The sequence below is a fragment of the Lepisosteus platostomus genome, chromosome 27 (genome assembly GCF_059453375.1).
Source record: "Lepisosteus platostomus isolate fLepPlt1 chromosome 27, fLepPlt1.hap1, whole genome shotgun sequence".
Lineage (NCBI taxonomy): Eukaryota > Metazoa > Chordata > Actinopteri > Semionotiformes > Lepisosteidae > Lepisosteus > Lepisosteus platostomus.
In genome coordinates, this window is record NC_142637.1 from 8,989,990 (window position 1) to 9,017,822 (window position 27,833).

The 27,833-nt window shown below is 54.0% G+C and overlaps 1 protein-coding gene across 1 annotated transcript; it reads right to left on the bottom strand.

Annotated features, from left to right (window-relative positions):
* Nucleotides 1–805: 805 nt before the first annotated feature.
* Nucleotides 806–27,833, bottom strand: onecut3a (one cut homeobox 3a). The gene is made up of 2 exons (XM_088621875.1): nt 26,303–27,833; nt 806–1,115 (listed from the first exon to the last, which is right to left on the bottom strand). The coding sequence occupies exons 1-2, from the start codon at nt 27,333–27,335 to the stop codon at nt 823–825; spliced, it is 1,326 nt and encodes a 441-aa protein (XP_088478001.1). The 5' UTR covers nt 27,336–27,833; the 3' UTR covers nt 806–822.

Here is a 27,833-nt window from a genome sequence, read left to right on the forward strand (position 1 = left end):
CCAAGAGAGAGAGACCACACGGGCTATAGGCGGACAGGACCTTTGGGAAGAACGTCTCCCCCTAGTGGTCCAAATGGAGGAAAGCAGCTGTGACTCAATCCGGTCCCAGAGGAACCCGGTCTTCACAAGGCTTGGAAATCTGTGCAAAACTGGGAGCCTGCTTGCTTTTTGTCCTCTGGGTCCCAGGTCTGGTTTTTTTTAAGGAAGGAGGGGCCATGGAATTTCCTTCTTCTGCTCGGTAATTGGTGTGTCAGGTTGGGTGATGCAATTAAAAAAGGTCTATTTGTAAAAAAGAAAGTTGACACCTGTAATTCATACTTTTTTTTTCAAAGCCTTACCTTCAGAGTACTTTCATCCTGCAGTGAGAGAGCTCACGGAGGGGGGGAAGAGTGAGGCGTATTGGATGTTTGCTGCTGATCTTCAGGTGCCTGTGCTCTTCAAAGAGGAAATTCAAGTGATAAGGCTGTGTGCTGCGAGATTTATCCCCTTTCTTTAATGTTCTTCCTTTATAACCAATGAAATGTGATGGAGACCCTCTCTGGCTTCACTCTACAGTGATGAACTTTACCAAAGGCATCTGCAAAAGCCAGACAGGCTGGAGAGGTCAGCAGATTGTGTCCTGAAGAGCCAGCAGTGATTAAAAGGGAAGTCTTGAGCTAGAAACAAATAGCAAGAAAATAAGGAAATTAGATCGCCCCCACGTGGACGGAGGACCAAACTACATCGGCCAGTGGGCAGAGGTGAGATGGGGTGGGGAGCGGTCGGATGGACAGGCAGACAAAGTGAGACCGGCTCGGCGCTCTCTGTGTCTGTGTCGGCGACTCAGGCCTTGGAGAAGGTGGTGGCGGAGGTCCCCGGCTGGCCAGGGCTGGCGCCGTGCTCGTCGTGCCAGCGGTCCACGCAGCGGCGCCGGGCGTTCATGAAGAAGTTGCTGACGGTGTTGAGCTCCAGCCCCAGCTGCTGCGAAATGGTGATCTGCATCTCCTTGGAGGGGCGCTTGTTCTCCTTGAAGATGGCGATCAGCGTGCGGCGCTGCAGGTCGGTGAACACCAGCCGCTGCTTCTTGGGCGCCATGCTGCGGTCCTTGTGCTGCTCCTGCTCCTTGCGCTTGCAGGCTGGGGGGAGGAGCAGACAGGACAGCGGAGTGAGGGCTTCTGGGAGGAACAGCGGCAGGCAGGGCGGGACACTCTGGGGGTGTGCATGTGTGCGTGTGAGTGCGTATGTATGTGTGTGTGTGTGTGTGTGTGTGTGTGTGTGTGTGTGTGTGTGTGTGAGTGCATATGTACAGTATGTGTGTGTGTATACAGTATGTGTGTATCTATGTGTGCAAGTGAGTGCATATGTATGTGTCTGTGTGTGTATATGTGTGTGTATACATATCCGTGTGTGTATGTGTGTGTGCGCATGTGTCTGTGTATCTATGTGTGTGTCTGTGTGTGAGTGTGAGTGCATATGTATGTGTCTGTGTGTATGTGTGTATCTGTGTGTGCGTGTGTGTGCATATGTTTGTGTCAATGTGCCTGTATCTGTGTGTATATGTATCTGTCTGTGTGAGTGTGAGTGCATATGTCTGTGTGTCTGTATCTATGTGTGTATAGTTCTGTGTATCTGTGTGTCTCTATGTATCCGTGTGCATGTGTCTGTATGTATGTGTGTGTATCTTTGCGTATCTGTGTGTGCATATGTATGTGTGTATCTGTCTGTGCATGTGTGCTGTCCATATTAATGCTGCCCAGTCTGCTGTGTTTCCCCTCCTGTGTGCGAGACAGACAGACAGACGGAGCCCCACTTGTTCAGGACTGGGGGGCAGGGGGAGCTCGTGGGCTTTCCTGGGGTTTTTAATAACCACATCTTTACTGGGGCTCCGAGGAATTCCAGCTTCCCCCCTCAAAAACTCCAAATGAAATAACCAGGCAACAGGAGGTCACTGCAGGCAGTGGCTGAGAGACTGTGTAGCTGTGTGCGAGTGTGTGTGTGTGTGGGGGGGGTTAGTGGAGATGCTACACCACTCCTCAACAGCTCCTCTTGCTGCACACCTCTGCCCCTGAGCCAAGCTCAGCCACAGCGCCGCAGCCCAGCCCACTCCTCCTCCCCCCCAGTGTATAATTGTGCTGAAGTAGCGGCCCCTCTCCTGTCCCTCTCTCTGTCTAATTACAGTGAGGGAAGACGATCGATCTCACTCTCCGTCAAATCTGTTTACCGCTGCTGTCTAAGCCCCCCGCGCGCCTCCATCATTTTCATATTTTACAGCACGGCTGCAGCCTGCAGCCACTCCACACCCTCCTGCCCGCCGCGCGGCCACAGCGCAGCACCTGCCCCTCTCTACCCCCCTCTCTACCCCTCTCTACCCCCCCCTCTACCCCCTCTCTACCCCTCTCTACCTCCCTCTCTACCCCCCTCTCTACCTCCCTCTACCCCCTCTCTACCTCCCCCTCTACCCCCTCTACCCCCCCCTCTACCCCCTCTCTGCCCCTCTACCCCCTCTCTGCCCCCTCTCTACCCCCCTCTCTACCTCCCTCTACCCCCTCTCTACCTCCCCCTCTACCCCTCTCTACCCCCCCCTCTACCCCCTCTCTACCCCTCTCTACCTCCCTCTCTACCTCCCCCTCTACCCCCCTCTCTACCTCCCCCTCTACCCCCCTCTCTACCTCCCCCTCTACCCCCCTCTAACCCTCTCTGCCCCTCTCTGCCCCCCTCTACCTCTTTCTGCCACTCTCTTCCTCCCTCTTTACCCCTCTCTGCACCTATCTGCCCCCTCTCTGCCCTCCTCTCTAACCCTTTACCCCTCTCTGCCCCTCTCTACCCCCCTCTGCCCCTCTGTGCCAACAAACCCCGAGCAGGCAGCAGACACTATGGTTCCAGCTGCCCCAGCTGCTGCTGCTGCCTCTCCAGGTACTCCGCGAGGCTCGTATCTGCACCCTTGCGCGTGGCTGCGAAGTGTATATTCCTCTGCGGCTGTCTGGGTGAGGTGTCCCGCCCAGGGGCGTCAACAGCAGCGACTGACCTGGGGCTCGAACCCACAGCCTTCCAGTGGCCAGACCAGAGCCTGATCCCTACAGCCCCTTCTGGCTGGCTCCGGGTCAGGCTGAGAGCTGTCACACGGAGCAGACAGTTTCGGGGGGGGGGTGCGTCAGTGTTTTTTAAAAGTTTCAGATGTTCTCTGACCCCCATGGGTCTCCGGTATTAATGGTTTGATTCTTTTCCTTCTTTGCGCCTGGGATGACAGCTTGCCGTTCTCCTCTCCACCGCTGGGTGGCGCCCGGGACCAGCGCTGTGAGAGCGGGAGAGCTAGACCAGGCTGCTTTGCTACAGGCGCTAGGCTTATAGATCAATACCGATCGATCAGCGGGGATGGGGGCCTGATTACTGAACCAACTGCGCTGCAGAAAGAAAGGAAAATCGATCATTGCAGCTTTTACAGCTACAGTACAGCGCATATGCACAGCACAAATACACAATCACACACACACACTCACAAAACGTAGAGCCTCCCAAAGAATTCGCGCGCGCCCCAGAGCACGAGCTGAAAGGTCACGTCAACACGCCGGCTCGGCGCGAGAAGGAAGCGCTCGCGTCTCGACAGGAAAGCCTGGAAAGCACCGTCTCTCACAGACACACGCGCCGGCAGAGCCGCACACCCCCCTCACCGCCTCACCCCCCCCCTCTCTCCCTCTCAGCGGCCGGAGTCTAGTTTCGGTCAAACCTGCGTGGGATGAGGCTGAGATTTGGTGGTTTCCATGGCAACCGCATCCTTCCTCCCGATAGGATCGTTCACGTCAGAGCCAAGACAATCGCGTGTACGTTGTTATTATTATTATTATTATTATTATTATTATTATTATTATTATTATTATTATTATTAGACCATCGCTGCTCAGCCTTCACATGAGTCTGCGTCCATGTTTTACAACTTGAACTATCGCATAATAACCGGAACTATGTGCCCATGACACAGAAAATGAATTTCCTGCCCCTGAAACTTGTGGTTCCCGTGTCCCTGCGCGCGCGGAGAATTCCCTCCCGCGTGCTGTTGACGAACGTCACCGCTGGCCCCGGAGCACGAGGCCGCTCCTGTATTCTCTTCAGCGTCCCGGGAGCGACGGGATAAGACTCCCTTTCCAATGTTTTTTTTTTTATGGAAATGGGTTCCTAGACAGGACACCCGCTGCCCCGTGACTTTGGAGGCTCGTTTAAACGTGGGAAGTCACACCGTGTCAAAGGAGCAAGAATTTGGAACAGGTCACCCTCCCAGTGAAAGGGGGTTTCAGTCACGAGCTGCCCAGATCCCCAGATCAACGAGATACCGGACGAGTGCAGAGTGTGCCCCGAATTGCGTCCTCTCCTTTCTAACCGCTATTTTCTTATAATCACTGTGATTTATCTCCACCATTAACATGAATCCGCTTTCTCCTGCTAGGGGCCAAACAAGAGAACGGGCAGGCGGCGCACGCGATGAAAGCTCACAAGAACACGGAGAGAACATGCAGACTCCACACACAGAGACCTCGGGGCCCGAGAGGGAGCGGCAGTCGCTTGAAACACGACAAATGTTACTTTGGAAAACAGTGGTGTCTCCGGGCACGTTCCGCTCCGTGCTGTTCCGGGAGAGCGGGTCGCTGAAGGAGACGAGGGGGATGGAGGAGGGTGAAGGAGATGAAGGACATGAAGGAGACTGATGGCGCTGAGGGGGCCGAGCTGGGGGCGGGTGTTCTCGAGCTCGGCGCGCGAGAGCAGCGCTCAATAATCAATGCTGATCGATCGAATCGTGAATAATCCGTGTCTGAAACTTAGTGATTGCAGTTCAAATATTTCTGGCGAGCCCGCGCGCAGTTCCCCGTGTCCCCGCGGGTGGGGAGAGAGTGGGGAGGGGGGAGGTGTGACCGACACCGTGAGGAGGGGATTAGCAGAGCCGAGGCCGGATTACAACGCCAGAACACGCAGGCCACACGGGGCGGCCTGACCGCAAACTCAGAGGCGCGTCACAAGACAACCAAACCTGCGTGAAAGTCCCGTGGATCTGCGCTCCTCTGGTCCCGAAATATTTCCGCCACATTCGCTCCGGCAGAGTCAGCTGGTGCACGTGTCTTAACAAATCCACACGTCGTCTTACAAGACATACTTGAATTAAGTTCCTTTTTAGACTCTAGGTGTCAAATATGCAAGTGAAATCTCATCACTGCTTTCTTTAATCGATGAGAATATGTTATATATTATTATTATTATTATTATTATTATTATTATTATTATTATTATTATTATTATTATTATTACATATGCTGCGTGGGAGTGACGTCCCGGCCCCCAAGAAAAACATCCACCAGCAACGTGAACGCGCGCCATGTTCTCCAGAACGCGCCTGGGAAAGACAGGTCCTGGACAGGCGAGCGTCCTCAGATGACCAATCACAGAGTCAGTCGAAGAGGACTGCAGGGGTCAAGCGAGGTCAGATTCTTAGGATTGAAGTCAAACTTGTCTGAGCAAACCAGAAGACGCGGTAAGTAATCAGATTCGAGGAATTAAAATTATTATTTTTTTTATTTCTGCTTTATTGTACTGAATGTACTGTATTCAGGAAGGTACTGTACAGTAGGGTAAAGTGTGCTGTAGTTGTATTGTACTGAATGTACTGTGTTCAGGAAGGCACTGTACAGTAGGGTAAAGTGTGCTGTAGTTGTATTGTACTGAATGTACTGTGTTCAGGAAGGTACTGTACAGTAGGGTAATGTGTGCTGTAGTTGTATTGTACTGAATGTACTGTGTTCAGGAAGGCACTGTACAGTAGGGTAATGTGTGCTGTAGTTGTATTGTACTGAATGTACTGTGTTCAGGAAGGCACTGTACAGTAGGGTAAAGTGTGCTGTAGTTGTATTGTACTGAATGTACTGTGTTCAGGAAGGTACTGTACAGTAGGGTAAAGTGTGCTGTAGTTGTATTGTACTGAATGTACTGTGTTCAGGAAGGTACTGTACAGTAGGGTAATGTGTGCTGTAGTTGTATTGTACTGAATGTACTGTGTTCAGGAAGGCACTGTACAGTAGGGTAATGTGTGCTGTAGTTGTATTGTACTGAATGTACTGTGTTCAGGAAGGCACTGTACAGTAGGGTAATGTGTGCTGTAGTTGTATTGTACTGTGTTCAGGAAGGCACTGTACAGTAGGGTAACGTGTGCTGTAGCTGACTTGTAGTGTATTATGCAGTGTACTGTACTCAGTGTACAGTACTGTACTGTGTATAGTAAGGTATAGTAATGTGCTTAGAGGCCTTCTGTACTGAGTGAGCGGTATGGCGCTATATAGTATTGTATGGTTGAGTGAAGTGTGCTGTAGCTGCAGTGTACTGTGTGCTTTAGTACGGCAGTGCTGCAGTGGACTGGTATAGCTGTGGAGTGCTGTACTGGGAGCTATAATGTATTATGGGTAATTTGTGTACATTATTGCACTGTAATTTGCAGGACTGACTGCTCTCGTTTCCAATACCGAGGAACCGACCCAGTGAGCCGGAGAGCAGCGGTACCGCCGGACTCTCGTCTCTTCCTGATGGTGCTGTTGTTTCCAGTTGCTTTAATGTGCTTATAGATTGATCATTCCGATATCGATTGGCCCGCTCTTAAAACCATTCCTCGGAACATTTATTCCTCTCGTTCTGCAGCGCCTGGCAGCTCGTAACTGCTGTAACTACCCCCCCCCCCCCCCCAAACCAACTCAATGCTCCTTAATGTAATGAGGGGGAATTGGTGCTAATATACTGATAATTTAATGCATAAAGTCTGTTTTCCTGCAGCGGCTCCTCCTCGGAGGCTGTCTACAGGCTACCAGTGCAATAACACGTGCGCTTCACCCATCCATCACCGCCGAGCTGCTTGGTCCCGAGCTGGGAGCCCCTGCCGGCGCACCCGGGACAAGACACCCACCAGAGACCTCGCTCCGTCCAGTGGGTATTACTCGATGAATCCCCTGGCCGGCCCCGGGTCACACACGCCGGTCCTGTGTAAGACCGCGGACAAGCAGGGACTGAGACAGTATTCACTCCTGACAGAAGTTTCCTTTCTCCGGGCTGACAGATACATCTGATTGCCGAGGGAGTTCGGTTTAGTACATGTCGTATAGCCGGGAGTTCATTGCTCTGAGTGTTTAATCCGAAGGAACCACTACTGCAGTTTCACTACTGCAATAACAATTCTGCGTCATTAGCGATTGTAACCCCAGTAACCCCGCACATTATTAATGTCATTAAAGATATTAACGCTACACGTTATTGAGAAGGCGGCCCGTGGCGTTACCTGTAGGAACTGGGTCCGGCGAACCCCGGTCCCCGGTAAACGGGCACCAGCGCCCAAGAGGTCATTTTTACACCGAACAGCAAATACATGCGGTTGATTTTACACGGCTTGAACGCGGCGTCCGAGTTTGAAAACTCAACGCTTCTGTTAATTCTGCGTTGAGTCCTGCTGTTCTGCGCATTGGCCTAACGTCAGTCCGGGGCCTGTGGCTAAAACGCTTTGTTTCCACCTTTTCGGAACTTTAAACATTGATGGGAAAAATTAGAAGAGATCTTGTAAGCTGTCTTTCTGTCTGTCGCAGGATTTGTTCGTGGTTTTTCCCAGTTTTTGTGTGTTGATAATTATGTGACGTGCTTAATGAATTTCGTATTTAGTACCGGCCGTCTCTATTAATTTAAGGTACAATTTGTAGCATTTAATTCTACGTTTAGCTCCCCCAGAACGGTTATAAACCCACTCTGGTGTCGATCCCACTTGTTTTTAGAATAAAACATGTCGGTCTGCTTTGTAAACTGCGTGGTGCACGAAGAAGTGTTCTGGGAATCGGACGAGCCGGATCTGCTCTTGACTCGTAAACAGCGGGGGTTACGGTTTATCGCCGACACATCCCCGATCGCCTCTCCGCCTGAAACGCGAGCGGCAGCTGGCGGCTGGATCTGTGTTTATGTTCCCGGCTCTGGCTGCGCCAGGCTGTTGTCGAGATGGCAGGGAGAGATAGCGCGCGGTAGCCGGGGCTTTCATGCCTAGCTATCTTTTTTGTTTCTTTTTAAACGGCTTTTGCAAGTTACCCTTTAATATTTTTAGTATTATCAAAGTAATTATAGTTCACATAGTTAATTATTAAATATGCGCTTAAGACGACCGCTTGCCAAGGAGGGAGTATATATATTATATAAAGTGGATTCTGTTGATTTTACATCCTAATAGTCTTGTGTTCTGTGCAATTTTCTCAATCCTCATTAGTTTGGTACAACACCGACTCTTAGTTATTCTGAAGGTGTGGAAAGATATAATTATATCTGCACAGTTATATAAAACGGGGATCACAATGGTAAATGAGAGACATTAAAATACATAACCTTTTATATGCAACACGAGGACGGTTCTGCTTTTACATCTGCCCGACTGCCTTCAAAGGCTTCTCTCGGCGACAGCTACAGCCCGGGCGGTAAGGTGTGGGCCTGCGTGAACCGACGAGCATTAAAATAGCTTTATTGATAACAAACCTCTATTTCTGGTTGCATCTGTTTGGCATGGTGTCTGCTTGAATCAGTGTGTTGTGAGGATATATAATCACCTTTTAACGGATCGATTGAGTAAACAGGCGGTCGGAGCGGGGCCGGGGCCAGAAGACGCATCTGAATGCAGTTTCGCAGTTGCAGTGTATTAGGACAAGCTCCCTGATCTCTCCTCCACTCTGAAACGCGCACACGCGCAATCCCCCACCTTTTGCACGAGCTGGGGTCAACACCCCCCCCCACACACACACCCACCCACTTGGGCACTCGGAGCCTCGTGCCAGGGCCAGTGCCCGGGTGCCAGATGACTGCAGGAGAAATGTCCTGTTTGCCTTCTGTGTGGGGTAGCCGAGAGTTGCTGGTGCAGGGAATTGTACGTCAATATCACCGCAAGATGATGTCTTAAGCAGCAGCGATTGGATGTGATGGGGGATGGATTTGTTTGTAATAACTGTAATTATTGTGGCAGTGTATTCGTCTCCAGACATGTACTCTTTGAAGTGGGTGCATCGTTTTTGCCTGCTTTTGTCGGGTGGTGTAATTCGGGTCGCGTGCGGCCCAGGATTCTGAGAGCGCCCCCTGTCGTGCGTGCTGATCTTGACCCTGAAGCTGGTGTCGAGCACAAGTTCAAAGTGCAGTTTAAGGGCAATTCGAAGTGGAGGGTCCGAGCGCCGAGTGCGGATGTGTTTGCACCGGGCAGTTTGCGCCTGGAAAAATGCGGCTCTTTCTGCTGCCCAGCGGCGCTCGGCCACTGCGGCTACGCCACGCCCAGCCCACTGCAAAGCCAGCTCCAGGCCAATTGAACTGTTCTGCGTTACAATCTTGAAATCGCCCCAGCATTGCTAGCGAATCGGACCGCGTGCGGAGCAGAAACGAGGAACTGCTCTTGCGATGTTGACACCGGGCAGTTGACCTGGGACAAGCCGGGAATCTGGCCTCCGGGTCTGAAATCGGGAAGCCGGGAGAGACCAGAGAGACCAGTCCCGCAAACTTTCACTGTGCGCGTGTCCGGCTCCGTCCCCGCGAGTCTCCGGCTGGTTAACCCACGCAAGCGCGCACGAGACAGCACATTCTGGAAAGAGACAGAATCCTGACGAATTGCAAAGCGGATAATTGTGTTCCCATTTATAGGCTGCGATCGATGGAGAATCGATAGAGATTTTTTTTTTTTTGCTGTTTTATGATGTATTCAGTGTTTGAAATTGCAGCTTTCGGATTCCGCCCTGCAATGTGGATATGCATTCTGTGCACATCCTGGCTCACCGGCAAACACTCCCACCTCACCGCCATAACGTCTGCACTCTGAACTGAATGAGATGGAAATATCTGTTAATGTGAAAATGCTTACAGTATGAGAGCAGTCTTTGTGATTTAGTTCAGTCTTTAAAAACAAATCGCGCGTTTTGTCGGATTCAAAATCCACGCGTGGTAAAAAAGAGAGAAATGATCTTTGTGCATAACACACTTCGACGATGAGACGGATATGAATGTTGTAGGGAGTCTGCAGGGAATTGAGTTGTTTTAGAGACGGAAGGGGGAGCTGTTTGTGAGCGAGGTGCCCCTGTGTCCGAACAGGAGAATCCGGCTGGGAGAGACCCCCGGATCAGCTAGTTACGAGCTGGTCTGCCCGGCGGGCTTGGCTGATCCTGCTGGCACCGGGCACCGCATGAAAAAGTCGCACCGTCCGAAGGGGGTCGCTCAGGCGCCACGGAGGCCTGAACAGGAGGGCCGGGGCGTGACCAGCCGCCTGCTGTAGGGGAGCTCTGTTAGTTTGGCCCTGGTGCAGTTGTGGGGGAAGCGCTTTGGGTGTGTGGGGGTGGTGGGTGTGTGTGTGTGTGGGGGGGGGGGGGTATTCCCTGCCGCAACGGCCCCGGTTCCGAACACCCCGGTGTGAGATCGGAGCCTCTCTGGGTTCGCTGTGGCTGTCGGAGGGAAGCCGTGAGATGTCCGGTTCTTCACCTGGGAAGCTCTCCAGACAGACCCTGTGGGGGGGGGCAGGGGGCGCTGGCTTCGAGCGAGCTCCAGACTGCGGTCGTGCGCGAGAGAGGAATTGATTTTGCTTTCTGGTAACACAGGAGAAGAGACCCAGACTCGCCGTCTGCTGAGTGCACAAGTCTGTCTCCGACTTCTGTCGATTCCCGGGAGCAGGGCGGCCAGTGTGCGAGCAGTGCACGCAGCCCCACAGCTCCGCGCTCTCCCAGAGCCCCGTTCCCGATAAGAGTGCGCTCGTCACGGCCGCGGTGATAATTCTCTCTAATCTCGCTCGGCCCCGGAGCTGCCGACACGCAAACACGCTCTTAAACGCAGCCGTGTTCGCTTTAATGGGAGCCCGGCTCGCTCCTGTTGTTTTACGAATTGATTTCTCTCTTTTCATCGGGCGAGATTTATGAGGCCAAGAGAAACTTTTTATCAGTTAAACAGCGTCTCCTAATCGTCACAAAGGTCGCTGGGAGGAGGGCAACTAAGCAGTTTCCAGGGTGCGGCGCGGTGGAGAGCCGATAATAATATTAATAATAATAATTATTATTATTATTATTATTATTATTATTATTATTATTACTATTATTATTATTATTCTAGAAATTCAGACGTGCAATCAAATTGAAAAGTGTGACGAAACAACCAGTCTTGGCGACAACAAAACATGGCAGTTCAGTGCAGTCAGCTTTTCCAGGACTTTATTGCTCCAGCACTAATAATAACCGTCTAATTTCTTTTAGATGACCCGACTGCAAAGTTGCCCTCGCGCGGTTTAATTATTTATCGCCGTCGCGCCCATCGGAAGACCAGCCGAGATGTAAAAATATATCTATATATACCGAGAACCCAAAGCGCAGAAGGGGCCAGTGACGAGGAATTAACAGTTTTGCTCATGACAGTGCAGTTCATCCGCCCCTGGTCCTCGGAGTAGTGTGGTGGTTCGGGGCGGTTAAATCAGTGACTTTCTACTGAAGCTGCAAAACAAAATGTTTCTAATCTGTGATTATAACAGGGGCCCGAGTCGGTTCATTATTAACAGAGATACGGCGCCCACCGGCGCGGCGGGGACACGCGTGTGTGTGTCTGTGTGTCTGTGTCGCCGTGTTGTGAGTGTGGTCGTGTGTCTGTGTCGCCGTGTTGTGAGTGTGGTCGTGTGTCTGTGTCGCCGTGTTGTGAGTGTGGTCGTGTGTCTGTGTCGCCGTGTTGTGAGTGTGGTTGTGTGTCTGTGTCGCCGTGTTCTGAGTGTGGTCGTGTGTCTGTGTGCCGTGTTGTGAGTGTGGTTGTGTGTCTGTGTCGCCGTGTTGTGAGTGTGGTTGTGTGTCTGTGTCGCCGTGTTGTGAGTGTGGTCGTGTGTGTGTGAGTGAGGCGGGAGGGGTTGTGCGACCTGGTCTGGAATGAAGGAGGGGCAGAAAGAGCTCAGAAAGGCTCCCAGCTTTTCATTCCTGATTCCCGCCTCAGTCAAGCGCCCGACTGCGCTCAGTTACTGGCTTTATCGTCCCAGACTGGAAATGCGACAGGTAAAGGACATAACACAGAATATTTAAGAGCCATCACACTTTACACGATACACTTAACGCACGGTCCATTTCACAGATCTGTAGTAAGACAGAAAATACATGTACAGTCAGAAGTCCAAACTGAGCGGGCTGAGAGCTGACGTCGTTCTGCTCCTCCTGAATCTACAGTAGTTACAGCGCTGTGAGGGGCCCAGCATCCTTTCGGGCCGATCCCACAATCTGCAGAAAACGATTATTTCCGCCGCGATCTCGTCCCCGATTTTTGCCGATGGCCCATTGAGAGCCCGATCCACGGACAGAAATAAAAGACTCTGGGAGAAGTCCCCCAGGTGGTTTTTCTAACTGACTTGCTGTCTAAATGAGTTTATTAAGTAAATCGCTGTCAATCGCAAACGGGCGCTAAGCGAAAGGAATTTGAAAACAAGTCCTACATTTCTGCATCGGATTTTGCGACGTGATTATCGAGGTTCTGAGCCAGGAGAGATGATCTCTAGAATTTGAGAGAATTCTGTTCGCGCTGCATTTAAGGTTGACCTGCATATCTCTGCATTTAGTTAATATCTTTCGCCATTATATCATTTTGCTTTACAGAAAATATTTATAAACAAATTACTTCATAATATTCTAGGATATATAACATTACAAGAGTCTGAATCGGATAATTATCTATAATTAGAACTAGTATTTTGTTTTCATGTTTGTGTATTATTATATGTATGAATGTCTTGTGAAAATCGTTAAATTCTAAGCGTCTCTAAGATGTTTCTGTGTTATCAAACTATTGAGTGTCGTTGATAGTAGGGATTAGATTTAAACATCATTCTTCTGATGCCGCTTAATTCATAACCTTAAGGTCGTTAAACTGTCTTCTCAAATGTCCGCAGTGTTATACGTCTGTGAGCTTCAAAATTTTATTTTCCATTTCGGCTCATTCTTGTATTAACGCTGGCGGTTTCTGACACAAACCTGGCTTTTGGACCTACGGTTCCTTGCTGGTATTTGTTCGTACGAACGCGCCCCTCAGCACGGCGCGCCTGAAGACCCGGCCTGCGGACTCCGCGGTTCCGTTCGGCTACAGGCCGGGACCACTGCAATCCGAGCCGCCGAGGAGCCCTGGGCTAGGCTGGTGTGAGGCGATGCCTCACTCTGTTAGTCAACGGGGATTTAATTGCATTTTTCATTGTCTTTAAATTGCGGCTTAGAATGTGTTTTTTTAAAATCGAAATTCATGAGATGCGAGACTTTTTTTTTATATGGAAAAAAACCCGATGCGATTAGATTGTCAATACGAGATGAAGTTAGAAATTATTTCAATCGCTTAAAATTGCTCCGTCACATTTTGTTTTAGATACATATGATCAAGGCTTTAATATGACATTTTAGACAATCGTGTACGCAGTCGTTCGTACGTTACTACAAAGATAATCAAAATACGGCCACAAAATAAGATAATCGAGTTTGCTAACATCTTAAAATAAAATATTATTATAATTCATTTTTTTCTCCGTTTTAGGCAATTTTGTCCTGTTTTTTTACAATGACACAGATCGCACAATAATGGAAATTTGCTGCTCTTGAAATTTCGCCGAACTATTACATTTTTTCCGAACCTTCACGAAGTACCGCAGCAGATTCTGAAAATGTCCCGTTTCGTTAAAATTGTTATTGTTCGTTCACGAAAGAAAAACTCCGTATTTCAAAATGAGATGAAAATGTATTTTATCTTTGGCTTTCCAATTCCCTGTCCTTATATGTTTATTTGTGTTATCAATCGCGTTATCAGGCTATTTCTGTTAATATAAAAATATATCTTCTCTGGTTTAAAAATCATTTGTAAGCATTCGATTTAAAACTAATTTTGATACGGTTAAATGGCATCTATGTCGGATGTTATTTCCGTAATATTACACATCTACGAATAAACAGGTTTAGAATATACCATTCTACAGTCACGGGCATGATCTTTAAGGACCAGATGGAATATGTGTGCGTGTATTGATGGTCGATCGATTTTAAAGAATAAATAACTGATCATCGTGTCGGAGCTCAGGACCGATGTTAGAATCAATGAGCCCAGTGTCTGCAGCAGAGTTACTGGGCTGCTGGTTTTTACTGGACATAAATGGCGCCGAAGAAGGCTCCACAGTCGGAACGCTGTGTTTCTTCTCTTTTCAGCGCGGAATAAACCTTAACTTGTTCCTATATTTTGTATGCCGTACAGTACTTTTCTAGATACCTGACCAACGGTTTGCCGCCTTGTGGATCTCTACTGTTAAAATCTGACTGACGATTTTTCGACTGGTGTTCACGCACTGATATCGGGGCGACAAACAGCGCTTGAACCCAGCTATCGGGTTGAAAAAAACAAACGATTGTTCTGATTGTTCTGTGCTGTCCACAACACTAAAATCACAGCGGTTTCTCGGACACGAGTGCACGGCGCCGCCCGTGCTTGCAGATCGCGACACGCTCCTCTCCGCACCCTCAAACCTCTGTGTTAATGAACCGCCTTTTCCTCCTGCTGCAGTTTCCCTTCCTTTTGCATTGAGACTTAATAGCCACGGGCGATTCGTCGCTTTTCTGGGGGGAACTTGTGTTTTGGAGAGAACTATCGTTTACATTTTAACTTAATTTTGCGTACGGGACTGGAAGTTAAAAACAAGACTACAAAATCGCTCGTTGAGAAATAGAGCCCTTGGCGTTAAAAGTTTCCATTTGCCCGGTAAACGACACCAGAACGAACGGAATCTTTTTGCCGTTCAGTGTTTTGGGGTCCGTGAAGGGCGCTATATGCATGAAGAAACTGTTCTCCTATCGCCGCAAGGTTTCGAACCCAGGTGCTGTAAAACCACAGTTTGACCGCCTTTCTACAGCTCCGCTCGGGCAGCAGGTCCGATGGGTTAGAGACCGAAATCGATCGAGGCAGAACCGGAAAGATACCCCTCCGGCTCGATTGCCACCCCGGGTAAAACGGCCTTTCACGGCCTTGACCGCTTCTGTTTCCCGCAGAAGAGCGTCGGTCCTGCTGGGCCGAACCGATCTCGAAACACGCTCGATATAAGGCCCGGCCGCTCCACGCCCTGTCCCCGCGTTTACAGCGACTCGTCGGGATGAGCTGGCCTGACTGAGAGCTGAGTCTCCTCTGTGGATCACAGCGGTCCCGGCGGGCCGCCGGTACCCGGCCGGATTGACGCGGCCCGCGCTTCCCCACAACGGCCGTGTTGCTGCCTTTTGCTAAACCACGTGCTTTTGGCTTGAAACCGAGTCGCGCCGGTGCAGTCGGCCCACACAGCCCATTAAACAGGCCATTATCGGCCCTTTTATAAGCGATGTGCTGTCAGCGTGTCAGATAAGCGCAGCGACGGAGAGGGGCGCGCCGAGGCCCCGGCCGGAGATTTACAGCAGTCGGTTCCCGCAGGAATAGCAGGGGGGCCGCGGGGGCCTGCCCGGGTCGGGAGTGCGCTGCTATTTCTGTTTCTTTATGAATATGGTGCGAGCTCCAGGCTGTCGATCGTGTCTGGATCAGAGCAGGCCTGTCCAGACACACGGGTTAGCAGGCTTAAAAGATGAGAGGACGCTGTATTTTGTTTTCCTGCTTCAACTAGACTATCCGTCCATTTTCTAAGCGCCTCTCCCGGTGCGGGCCTGCCTGCGGTTTCCCCAGCCACGGTCTTCGTCAGGCCCTGGTGTCAAGGTCCAGTCCCTGCTTCCCGGAACCCCGCGCCACGTGACACCCCGGGCCGCGGACCCCCGGCCCCTCGCGCCGGGCCCAGGGCGGTCTCTCCGCGTTTTCGGACGGACGCCTCGCCGCAGGGGGCACGGCGGGGGGTACTGACCCCCTCTCGGGCGTGTGCTGCCGCTGCCTGCCACGGGGCCGCGCCACTGAGCGGGCTCATGTTTTTAAATGCGCCCAGCAGAGTGACTTTAGTGCTCGTGTGGGCTACTGGTATAATTATACATGCAGACGAATGCACAGGGCGAGGCACTGGTCTGGGCCGCTAATTGATCTGCTTTGAAAATGTGGCTGGAGGGCCGAGTCCCTGTGGGACGGGCCGGACTGGGTCTCTCTCTGCGGCGGCGCGTTACTGCTCTCCTCTCCCACCCCGCTGCACGAGGGTCCTCCGTATCGATCCGCTGATCAACTGAGGGGAGGCCGTGTACCGGAGCAGGAACACAGAAGCTACCGGCGGCGGGAAACCGGGACCATATTTCAAATAGAAACCGAAGTGAGCGAACGGGAAACGTGAAGGCACGCGCCAGCCCGTGGGCTGGACCCTGCGTGCTCTTTACACCTCGGGTCACGGGGAAAGGAAAGCAGCGGCCGGGATGACGTGCATCGGCACCAGCGACCCCCCGGTCCGGTTCCAAGAGTTCCTGAGGCAGCCGCTGCTGAAACACCGCGGGGGGAGCCGGCCGCTCCACAGCCCCAAACGGGCTGGAGCAACGGATCGCACACGCGGCGAAAGACTCACACACATTTTCGTTTTTCATAGCAGAAGGTATCGGAAATATATTTTAGTATCCACGCGCCCGTGCGGATTTCCCCGTCCGTGGCCACCTGAGAATGTTTCGGGCTCGCTGTGCAAGACGGGGTTCCGGGGGACAGAGATCTGGGGGGGGTTTGTGATACACAGTACATGGAGGCGGATGCAGTATTGCCTCCGACCTTGCGCTGCCCGTGAGATCGAGGGAATATTCGGTCATTAATAATAAAACTGTATTTCCTGCCCGTTGGAAGCGGACTGTTCCCCGCTGCAGAGGGCAGAGGAGAGCGATTACACGCAGGAGACACTCGGAAAACGCAGCCCGGAGACCGCGGGGCTGCGGGCGCTGTTCGATGGCGCTGGTGGGGTTTCTCCCTGGGCGGCACCGCGCTAGCCGGGCCCGTGTCTGCATGCGAGGATGTGTGTTTGTTAGTCACTCGTGGGGTGTGTGTGTGTGTATTCGTGTGTGCTGGAGAGGGGGGGTTACTACAGTGGAAGGAGAAGCCGAGGGAATGGAGATCGATAAAGATTCAGCGCGAGACAGTCAGATCAGCGCTCGCGATGTGTAGCACACAGACCCCCCAGCAGACCAGACACCAGCGAGAACAATAGAGCGCAGGTATTCAGGATCGAAACGTCTTGCCCTCAGCTGTGTTCTCTAACTCGGGGGCGCTGGCCGCCCTGGCTCTCGGCGGCCTGCAGTCGTCCTCGCCGTTGTGGTTCTTGACGATGGCGCCGGGGGTCTCGGTATTTACCGCACACTTTGCTGTGTTCACAGCGCTGCTGTTCAGTTACCGCAGCTACAACACCCCCTACCCCACCTCCCCGCGCTTATCAATTATTAAAGTGAGTATCGATCAGCCAGCCCGACTGTACCTGCCTCCCCAGAAAACCTCCATTTTCCCTAATCCCGGATCAATCCCGCTGTGCCTCTGTCTGTCTGTCTGTCTGGCGGCCGGACCGACTGCCTGTCCGTCCTCCTGCAGCAGAACCGGGTCAATGTGAGCAGCGGTTTCAGTGCTGCGCTCTAAAAATAAAAGGATCAGCATTTGTGCTCAAGGATCAGCCGTTTCTTCACACAGCTGAGCTACAACCACCGGGACACCTCAATCTCGGTCCCAGTTTCTCAGACCGTGTGTGCTGTCGTTCAAGCAAGCTTGGTCCTACCCAGCCAACCTGGAAAATCAGACAGAACCTCACCTGTTGTCTCTCCCGGTTGGCTTTTCCACAGAAACAGTGGGAAACAGGGAGCTCTTGAGGTGAATTGGGCTTGAGAGGCAGGACAAAGCGCGCACAGCCTGCCTGGTCTAGAAGTGCTTGTTCATGGGCTCGCAGACAAAGACTCTGAGCAGCTTTTTTAACTTTCTGACCGCTGGATCCATCAGTAACAGGTCTGTCCCTGCTTACTGGAGACGTGTACCGTCTGAACCGCAGCTGAGCCGGAACACCCGGCAGGCCAGCTCGTGGCTGACAGGGGTCACCCTGCCCCCCCCACGCGCACAGCGTGAAGACCATCGCACTCGCGTCCCCAAGCAGAGCGGAAGTGACGTCAGAGAGAGAGGAAGAGCCCACGCGCTGCCCGCGCCGCTCTCGGGCCCGAGAGTCTGGTCCCGCCGGAAACAGGGAGTCAAGGCCGAGTTCGGTAGAATCCACAGTTCGATCCACAACCATTTCCTCGTGTTGAAAAAGAAGCGCAGGGGGAAAAAATGAAACGAAACGTTTTTTTTCCAAAGTCCTCATAACCCCTCCCCCCACCCTACAGCGGGAGTCTTGGTCTGTGTTTTGTGTTTTCAGTTCGTGTTTTTGTCTTTTTGTTTTAATTGCCGCCGTTGCAGGGTCGTCAGCGCGTCCCTCCTCCCCCGCCTCGTCCTCTCTGTATTTTGTTTTCTAACTTCTCGCTTTGCGCTTTTTGTCTGAAAAACGAAACAATCTGTTAGAGGCGACAGGCCGCCAGGGGGCGCACGCAGACACCCGGCAGAATGAGCACGGCGCCCCCTCTCGGCGGAGTCAACAAACCGCTCCTTGCGCTTGTAAACACAGTGCATTGTAACAACGGGACCCCAGTTTGCGGCACACAGCTAAGCGCCCGAGCAGTGTGCGTGGCGATCTCTGTGGCCTCCGAGTTTAAATTCAGTGTTGTTTTGTGAGACATGCAGCGACGGGAGTTTGGACAGACGAGTGAATGAGCCAGACCGCCAACTTACAGATGCCTCCGACGCACGGCAAATTACACAGCTGTTTCTGATCGTTCACTAGTCTTACGGGCGGCACACCGATTTGTCTCGGACTGTAATCAGCGGATCTGATCCTGGTGTTCCTCGTTCCCGGCAACTGTCGCATCAGCATCCTTGCGATGAGATGCCCGGTGCGTGTTCGCACACATCCCCAGCTCCTCAGGGAAACAGCTTCGAAACGAGTCAGTCTGTCGCCAACAGCGCGCTTACTCACAGGAAGTAGCTAAACTTAAACACGACAGGCTGCGGGCGAGAGGGGACTGTTGGTCTTGTCCCGGTGCTGGCGTGTCCTGATCCGAGGGCGGGATCGGGAGGGAAGGCTTGTTTAGGAACAGAGGGTGGGCGTTATTCCGGAAGAGCTCAGTGCTGCAGCCCGTTAGGAGCACCAGACCTGACAGTCCAGACGGAGAAGGGCCTGGCGTCGTATCCGAACGGAGATCCCCGAGTGTCGGCGCACCAGTGGGCCCGGTGTCCCTTTCTGATGGCCGCCCTCTCGGGGCGCGAGTGCCACCAGTGGGCTCAGCCCACGGCCCACTCCCTGTGCCCCTGTGACGAGCTGACGTTCTGGCGCGCGCTTCACTGAAGCAGGGCCGTGCCCAGGCGGGTCTGTGCGCCGTGCCGCGTCCTGCCTGACCCAACGGGTGCGTGTCGCTTGTGTGATTCCCGCCAGGAGCGGCTGTCCAGCACCACGGCGGGTGGCTTCGGCGTTTTTGCGTTGAGCCGCAGCTTGTGAAGTCGGCAGTCGGGGAGTGAAAGGTTTTAGTGGCGACGTCGAACGCCAGGTCCGCCCCAGGGCGGGCAAGAGGCCAGATGTACAGTGGTGGCCCCCCCCCGGTAGAGCTGGCTCCTGTGAGGGTGAAGCAGCAGCCTAGAGAGACGACGGACGTCCGCCAGCACGAGGTCCTGGACGGCGGTGTGGGTCTGTCCGGCTCCGCCGTTCCCCCATCCGGATGATCCGTTTCCTGCAGGGACCCTGAAACCCAAACTAGCGTCTTGCTCCCGAAATACCATTCCCAAAAGGGAGCAGCAGCTGTTTGTTTTTCTCTCCCGCGGTCGCAGTACCGCGGCCCCACGCCGCTCGACGCCCCCTTTCTCCCGCCTGCTCCCGCGGCGCACCCAGCGGGCGAGATCCTGGAGCTCCTCTCCGTCCCCGGAGCGGGGCGGTCTGTGTGAGAGGGTGGCGCCCTCGACGCTCTCTCCTAGGGCCTGGTCGGAGGGACGCAGGCGGGGAGGCCCGGGGGTGGCGCTGCTGGGAAGACGAGGGGAGCTGGCGCCGAGGCCCGGCCTGCTTATCGATCTCCTGTTCACAAACCCGGACTGGCGCAGCAGGGCTGCGGGCTGGAGGGGAATTCGGTTGGGGAGGGGGGGAGTTCAGGGGAGGGCGCGCGGAGGAGGAGGAGGAGGAGGAGGGGGTTTGTGGGCGTGTGTGGGATATTGCTGCCGGTGGACGAGTCCCAGCTCGACTGGAATCAGACAAGGAAGGAGAGAGAGCCGCGTCTGCTTGCCTGCAGCCCCAGTATAAAGCCAGATGTTGCTGTAACTCAAGTCGGGCAGAGCGGGGAAGGAGGGAGATGGGGAGGTTAAAAAGACGGACTGTTGCTGTGTCAGTGCCGGCTGGTAGCTGGTGCCCAGCGCACGCAGCGCGTTTCCCCTCTTCATGCTGCCCGTTCCAGCAGGGCCCCGACAGGGTCCAGCAGAGTGTTTGCAGCGTAGAGGGAGTTTCACAAATTCAACCCGTCGCACCGCAGCGGGGGGTCTGCGACGAGTCTTGAAGGAGTCTTTTCTGTGCCCCCTTCCAGGAGCGATGAAGCGACGTTCCAGTGCTGACCGGGCCGTCTGGCAGGGGCCTGGCTGTGTGTGTCACGTGGGGTCTGACACGTTTGTGGTCGGGGTTGATTTTCATGGACACTGGGACGTGACCCAGGCAGCGGTAAAGATGAATCGGCGTCCGGGCCGTGTCTGTAAGGAGATCCTCCCCTCTTTGGCCTCAGGTGGGCTGGGACCGTTCCTGCAGACTCGGGGGGGCTGCTGTAGGGGCGCACGGGCGCTTGTGGGCTCCTGTGTTCCGTCCCCAGGCGGCATCACCATTTCCCACGCGTTGCGCGCCTTCCCGCCGCTGGCCTGCCTATTCCTTCCCACACATGTGTCTGGAGGGGTGCTGTATGGCGGAGGGGTATGGACACAGAAACAGGAGGTTCTAGTATTACCGCGGGACCCCCGTGTCTCCTGTCTGCGCCCTTCGCTTCCGCCCTCTCTCTCTCTCCCTCTCTCCCTCTCTCTCGGCCGACCGCGGACTCTCCTTCACTCCCTCCGGCACACGCTGCTTCCCGTCCGGCTCCTCTCCCTCCTCCCCCCTTCTTTCCAGAGAGGAGAGAGAGAGAGAGCGGAGAGGCTCCTGCGGGAGAGCGCTGAGCTGGAATAATTGATAGATTCAATGGCTATCCTTATCGATCACTTCTTTAGTGACCCGACCAAATACATTGAGATGGAGTGTTGAATTCAACACAAATGCAGAGACGAATGGATTTTCAGGTTTAATGCAATCTTTAAATGGCACTCTCTCTCTCTCTCTCTCCCTCCCTCTCTCTCTGTCTCTCCCTCTCTCTCGGTGCTGCGCCACCGCCTTCCTGCCCGAGCGCCCGGGCTGTGTCTTGTCTGCGCCCCAGTCGTTCCTCTCAGAGGGGCGAGGCGCTGTCCACACGCCCAGGCCTCGCCGCCTGTAACGGCCTGCACTTCCAGGCGTGCGAGACGCGTGCGAGACGCGTGCGAGATGCGTGTTGGTGCAAGGGCAAAACGATCCGCCAGTCAGATCATGTGATTTTTATTCATTTCTGTGATTGCTCACCACAACCGTGTTAAAAGTCTTAGACCCCCCTCTCCCCCCCAGCTTGTGCGTGCGGAGAATAAAATGTTATTGATCAATTTTGCCATAACGATGGTGCTTGGCGATAGACAGGTGGGCTTGGAGAAGGCCCGTTTCGTTGCTCCAGTGTGGCAACGTTTCCTCAAGCCCAAGACGGAGCCTGGCTCTCAGCGGCCCCCCTCAGCGTCAGATCCGCAAGCTCCGTCCTGTCCCCTCGCGGGTGTGGCAGGCCGGGACCAGGTGCGGACCCCTGGGCGTCTCAGGGCCCCCGCAGAGGGCTCTGGGAGGGAGGGGGTGTTTTATTGACTGGCGACTGGCGACTATAACCCTAACTGGTTGTGTGGTTGTTTTTGGTTGATGTTGGATTCCTGTCATTATTCCAAGAGATCAGAGAGCCTGGTTGAGTAGCAGTCTGCACAGCACAAACCGAAGCACAGTTGTTGTTTTTTTTTCAGTTCTTGCCCTGTTACCTGCCCACAGACAGCAGCCCTGAGTTTCCGGTTAGTGTACTGGTTCGTGAAACCGCAAACTGGCCCGATTGTCGGTCTACAACGCTCCTTGAGCTGAGACTGCGGGACTGAGATCAGCCTTTCCACGTGTTGATGTTATTAACAGAGACATTGAGCTGCCCGCGAGGCGCTCGGTCCGGCCCGGAAGCCTCTTAAATTCCTGTTTCCACGGCTGTCACGGAATTCAACACTGAACTCTCCGCGGGAGAAATCGCACGGCGCCCCCCCCTGCCTGGGAGCTGCAGATCTAACGAGTTCCTTCTGCGCCGTGATGAAAGCGCGTGTCCCTGCGTGTGTCTGTCCGGCGTGGAGATGCCCCGGGTCGCGCGGGTTCCACACTGAGTTCTATATGTATTGCGGGCGGCCAGTCTGTGCAGACGAGCATGTTTCGGCGCGATATCCCGGTGTTGTAATTTATAAATTATCAGAAGAAAGGCAAAGAAATTGATTTCTGTGACTGTGATGAATTCGGAATAGTAATTCGAATTTATCGATTTCGGTAGCCGAGCGAATGCAGCCCCCCCGCGCGCGCACACGCCCCCTTCCACCCCCGCCCCCTGCCCGGCCCTCGTGCGCGCGGCTGGTAATAGCAGATTTAAAGGTAATAAGTGAAATATAGCCCCGCCAATCTGCATACTGTATTTGTCACTTTGTCGGAGTCCGTTTTGCCCTGGGGCAGATGACGCCCCGTCCTCACTAACACACTTGCCCTGCGGGGAGGGGGGTACCAAGCGCTTGCTGACCCGGTTCGGAATAGCAGGTGGACGGACGGGCTGCCTCGCTGACACAGGCGCACAGGGCCAGAGTCCGCGAGGCAGCCGGAAGGTAACACTCTGGAAGCACCAGCAAGGCCTGACGGGGCAGCGGAGTGTCGCCGAAACCAGATATGTCCACAGTCATCTTCTCTCCTCCACGCACGTGAGTCGGACGGACGACCAGCCAACGGAGAGACCGGGAGCTACAGTCACGCGTGCCCGAGCGCGAGCTGTGCGCCGCCCCCTCACGCGGGAACGGCTCCCGAGCCTCGAACGCGGAGCGATAGTGTCGCCGGCACGTTTCCGGGGCGCCAGGCGCCCTGTTGCTCCCGGTGTGGCTGTGTCGCGTCTGTTCTCTGCAGAGCACGGACAGCACCCGCGCCGTGGAGCGTGGCCTAGACCAGGCTGGCACCTGGAACCCCGAGTTTGTGCGTCATGAGCCCCGAAACCTGTGGCCTAAAATACCGGGGCACCGAGGCGTCAGAACCCCTTCAGCGAGTCCAGTTGCAGCCCGCTGGGGGCCAGAGGGGGTGCCCTTTACAGCAAGAGTGTGAGCACTGGTGACGGGTTTGCATTTATAAACACTCAGGAAAAGTAAGTTTAAGTGAACAAAACCATTATTAGTGTTGGGGCAAAAATACATCTTCTAGCAATAAAAATACCTACAATACTATATAATCGGTTTATAAAATGGTGATAGCCTGTTTATGACTTTATGTACCGATACAGGGAGTGGAATATTATATTTTGTGGAACATTGCAAACTCGAATTTGTATCAACGTAGATTATTTTAGTTTGTTTGTTTTTTTTCTGCTGTTAGTTCACGACGACAAAAGCAATGGCGGAGAAGCGCATCTGCGGCGAGGTGATCCGCTGCCGACTCGCTCCCGTGCCAGAAAGGGGTTTTAGGGCGGCGGCGCGCAGGGCAGCACGGGCCAGCGGGTGGACGGGCCCGCGGCCTGCGCTAGAGCGCCCTCGCGCTCGCCTCGTGCGGCTGATGGGAGTGTGAAAGCGGCCCTGCCCAATTAGGTTTAACAGCTGCGGTACTTAAAGAGCCAATTGTGAGAGTGTTTAAATCTTTATTTACCAGAACCCCTGTAAACGCGCAGGAACAATTTACATCCCATTAAGTGCTTTTCAATAGAGCATTGACTGGAACTAAAATATGCCGCTGCACAGGGCTAATTGAAGCAGCCGCTGAAATACTGCGTTTACAGCCGATCTTGGCGTGTCTAGTGCGAGACGGCTGCCCCGTTCGGCCAAGACACGGGGACCAGTCTGTGTCCAGGCCGCGCGGGACCGCGCACGGCTCCGTTTCGAGTCCAGGGAGCGGGTGACGGGCTCTGGCCTGGAACCCTGGTTTGAGAAGCACGGGGCGTCGTGAATGTTTGATGAGGGTTGTACGAGTCGCTGTTCATTTGGAAATCTCTTTGTTTTGGTTCATTTGTCATTGTAGTTTTGATGTCTTTGGTGGCGCAGGACGGCCGTCCTCTGCCTCTCACTGTCAGGTGAACAACACGGCGCCGGCAGGTTATATAAGATACCGTGACTCTGCCCTAGCCGCCTGCATCGGGAACTAATACCACACACACCCACGAATACAATCACACCGTAACGCCAAAGAAATTGATTAATCGTTTAACCACGTCTCGTATTAATCTTTCAAAATATTTTCTGAAAAAGACTGCTACATAATTAATGCCTCCTCATCACAGTCTAGTATGGCCACGGTATGTTTTTGTTACACAATAGTCTTTGGTCTATATACATGTACAGAGAGATCAAATTATAGCTACATACACTAGCAGTTCTACTTCATTGATTAATACTATTGGTAAGTGAATATAAATGCACTGATTTTCTCATCAGTTTCATGCGTGTTTACATCACAATATAAAACGGATTATATAAAATTACTCTTTTATATCAATTTCTGCCTGTTGATATTTTTATTTTAGGACGCCTTGTACAATTGCTTCCAAATGTGTTTAACTAATGTTGTTCGATGCAGGTACAGGAGTACAGAAACCACTTGCTGTTTTAAGCGCTCTTAATAAACTCCTACTGGTGCGACTGAGATTAAACTGGGAAACGACTGCCCTGTATGCGCCGAATTCAGTTTTCCCTTGTTTGTTTCGTTAACACCGTTTGCGTAAATAAAATATTTTATTCTAACACCCGCGTCTTTCACGGCGAATTTTCATATTGAAATGCAATCGGAACAAAACGCATTTCTGCTTTCTGATTTTGTCTGATTTCCTCGGCGCTTGCAGATCCAGCCCCTACCTTTTCAATAATATAAAATGTGTTTTTATACTGTTTGGGTAGAGCTATAGAATCTCCGCAGGTTTACACAACACACGTTCGGCGTTATGTCTGCGCGTTTAGATGAAGCCGCGTTTCTGAGACAGAACGCGGATCCCAGATTTTTCGCTTTTTCCACCTTTTTTTAAATGTCTGTCGCCGCTTTAATTTCGCCCGAGAGCTTTGGCATTTTCCCACCCCCCGAAAATTAACTAACGGCGAAAGGCGGAAGTGCGCTAACTACCAGAAAAATAAATTCTTCTGCTTTTTTTTCCCCCGAAGAGGAGGAATCAAGACAGCCGCGCGCTTGCAGAGGAGTAACAAAGGGCAGGAGCGCGACAGGCAGCCGGGGCTGTGCGGCTTAGCTGTCTTTCGGATGCGAATCGATCATCGATCGGCACGCAGCTTTAAAAGGAACGCTGGGAACTGCGGTATCGATCCGCGGGAGGTCACGCACCCCTGACCCCCTGACTGGGGCCCCTGAGCCGGGCTGCGGCTTGTTTGCACCTCGCTGGGAGACAGGAGTCCCGCCGGGGCCTGGAGAGACCGGGGCGGGGGTGGGGGCTGGAGGCACAAATATGACCTTTAGAACGAGGTTTTGCGAAACAGGCAGGCTGAGATTCCCACTCGCCGGCGTGAGACTGCCGGGTCTATACCGCGTGGATCTGACAGAAAATCGTTCGCGAATGCGTGATCGCTTCTCCAGCGCCGGACTGTAACGAAGGGTCTTTTTTTCTCTCGGAGCTCCATTGCACGTTAGCGTTTTGTAATTGTTTTGTTTTTCTGTGGTGTGCCGCGGTCTGTGTGTGTGTGTGTCTCGGTCTCTCGGAGCAGCACGCCGGCTCGCGCCTGCCCTTTTGTCTGAGCACTGCCTGCCGCCGCGCGCCGAGTCCTTGCACCGCGGAACTGTCGCGCGACTAAAGGCCTTCTCCCCGCCGCACGCGGTGACCTCGCACCTGTCGCCCCGAGAGCCAGCCGGGAACGAGCGCCCGCCGCTCCCGTCCCACAAACTCCGCCACCCCGCCGACATGCACAAACTCTGTGCGGCTGGCAGGCAAGCTGAGCTTCCCCGCTCTCACCGAGGGCACCCCCTGCCCCCCCCCCAGCCCCCCCACCAGGACTGCCCGCCCGCACTCACCGGCCAGCCTCAGCGCCGACATCCTCTGAAACTCCGGCTCCTGAAGCCACTTCCACATCCTGCGGAAGGTCTCCCGGCCCGACTTGAGTTTACTCCAGGGCTTGGGGTTCCGCAGTAGGTCCGACAGGGTGCCCTGCGAGCGGCACAAGATCCTCTGCGCGAAGATGGCCTGAGGGATGCTGTAGCGCTTCAGCTCCGCCGTGATCCGCTGCGCCACCTCCTTCGTGTTGATCTCCTCCACCTGGCCGCCCCCGGCGCCCTGGCCGGCCCCCGCCGCCTGCCTGTCCCGCTCGGACAGCAGCGAGCCGTTGGCCTGCGAGTGCGGGTGGGCGTGGGGGTGCATGCCGTTGAGCCCCGGCATCATCCCGGCGCCGGGCCCCCCCAGCCCCCGGGCCAGGTGCTCCTCGCTGCGGGACAGCAGGGCGGCGTGCGACTCGAAGCCGCCCGGCGACAGCATCTTCTCGCTGGGCAGGTGCGCGCCCGGGTAGGCGGGCAGGCTCTGCTGCGAGCCGTGCAGGGAGCCCAGGCCGTTGGACAGGGGGGACAGCGGCTGGCCCATGCCGGACATGTCCTTCGGGTAGTGGCCGTACAGGTTGCCCATGGAGGCCAGGCTGCGGTCGTCGCGCATGAGGGTGAAGCTGCCGCTCACGTTGCCGGCGGCCAGGCGCTGGTGGGCGGGGTGGTGGTGCGGGTGCGCGTGCGGGTGGAACTTGTCCGAGACCGTGGAGATCGGGGGCAGGTGCTGCAGCGGGGTCAGGGTGGTGTAGGTGCTGCTCAGGCTCATGCCGGAGGGGGAGTCGCACGACATCGTCATGGCCGGGTGCAGGGGGCCGGACAGCGCGTGGTCCGTCCGGTAGTCCCCGGCCCCCTCCAGGATGGAGGCCATGCTGGACACCATCGCCGGCCGGCCGTGCGACACCAGGTTCCGGTGCGCCGCCGAAGACTGCCGCCCGTGCGGAGCGCTCATCAAGTCGCCTGTCTGAGAGTGAGACACGCCGTGCAGGTTCCCAATGTTTTCCATTGTAAGTTCCATAGCTGAAAGAATCTTTTTTTTTTCCACCTCCCTCCCTCTCTCTCCTCCTCTCTCTCTCCTCTCTCTCTCTCTCCCCCTCTCCTCCGACAGATAAATTTCAAACGATTTCAAAGCTCAGCCATTGATTCTCGCAGCCCCTCTGCAGTCAATCCAGCATGATTTTGACGGGGTGGCTTCAGTCCGCCGCGAAGACAGCCGGCTCTCCCGTGCTCGCAGCGCGCAGTGTGCTCGGTGTGTGTGCGCCGGAGCCGCGTCTCCCCGTGTGGCTCTCGGTGTGTGTGCGCGGGCGCTCTGCGCTGTAGGATGGCGCTGCTCTGTGATGTGCCGAAGCTTGGCTCCGTGTCTGTATGTGTGTTATGAGTGTGTGTGCGTGCCCTGTGTTCTGCTGAACCAGGGTGGAGGGGGGGGGGCCAGTCAGGCTGCGCCTCTCAGACCTCTGACGTCACCGCGAGCTCGGCTCATCAATGCCCTTATCGCCAGTGCGGCCGGACGGCCTGC

Bases quoted from the DNA above. Each gene is read 5' to 3' on its own strand.
- onecut3a (XM_088621875.1), bottom strand. From the start codon at position 27,335: ATGGAACTTACAATGGAAAACATTGGGAACCTGCACGGCGTGTCTCAC. The intron at 1,116-26,302 runs GTGAGTGCGGGC...TCCTCCCCCCAG, and splicing joins GTCGGCGCTGAGGCTGGCCG to CCTGCAAGCGCAAGGAGCAG.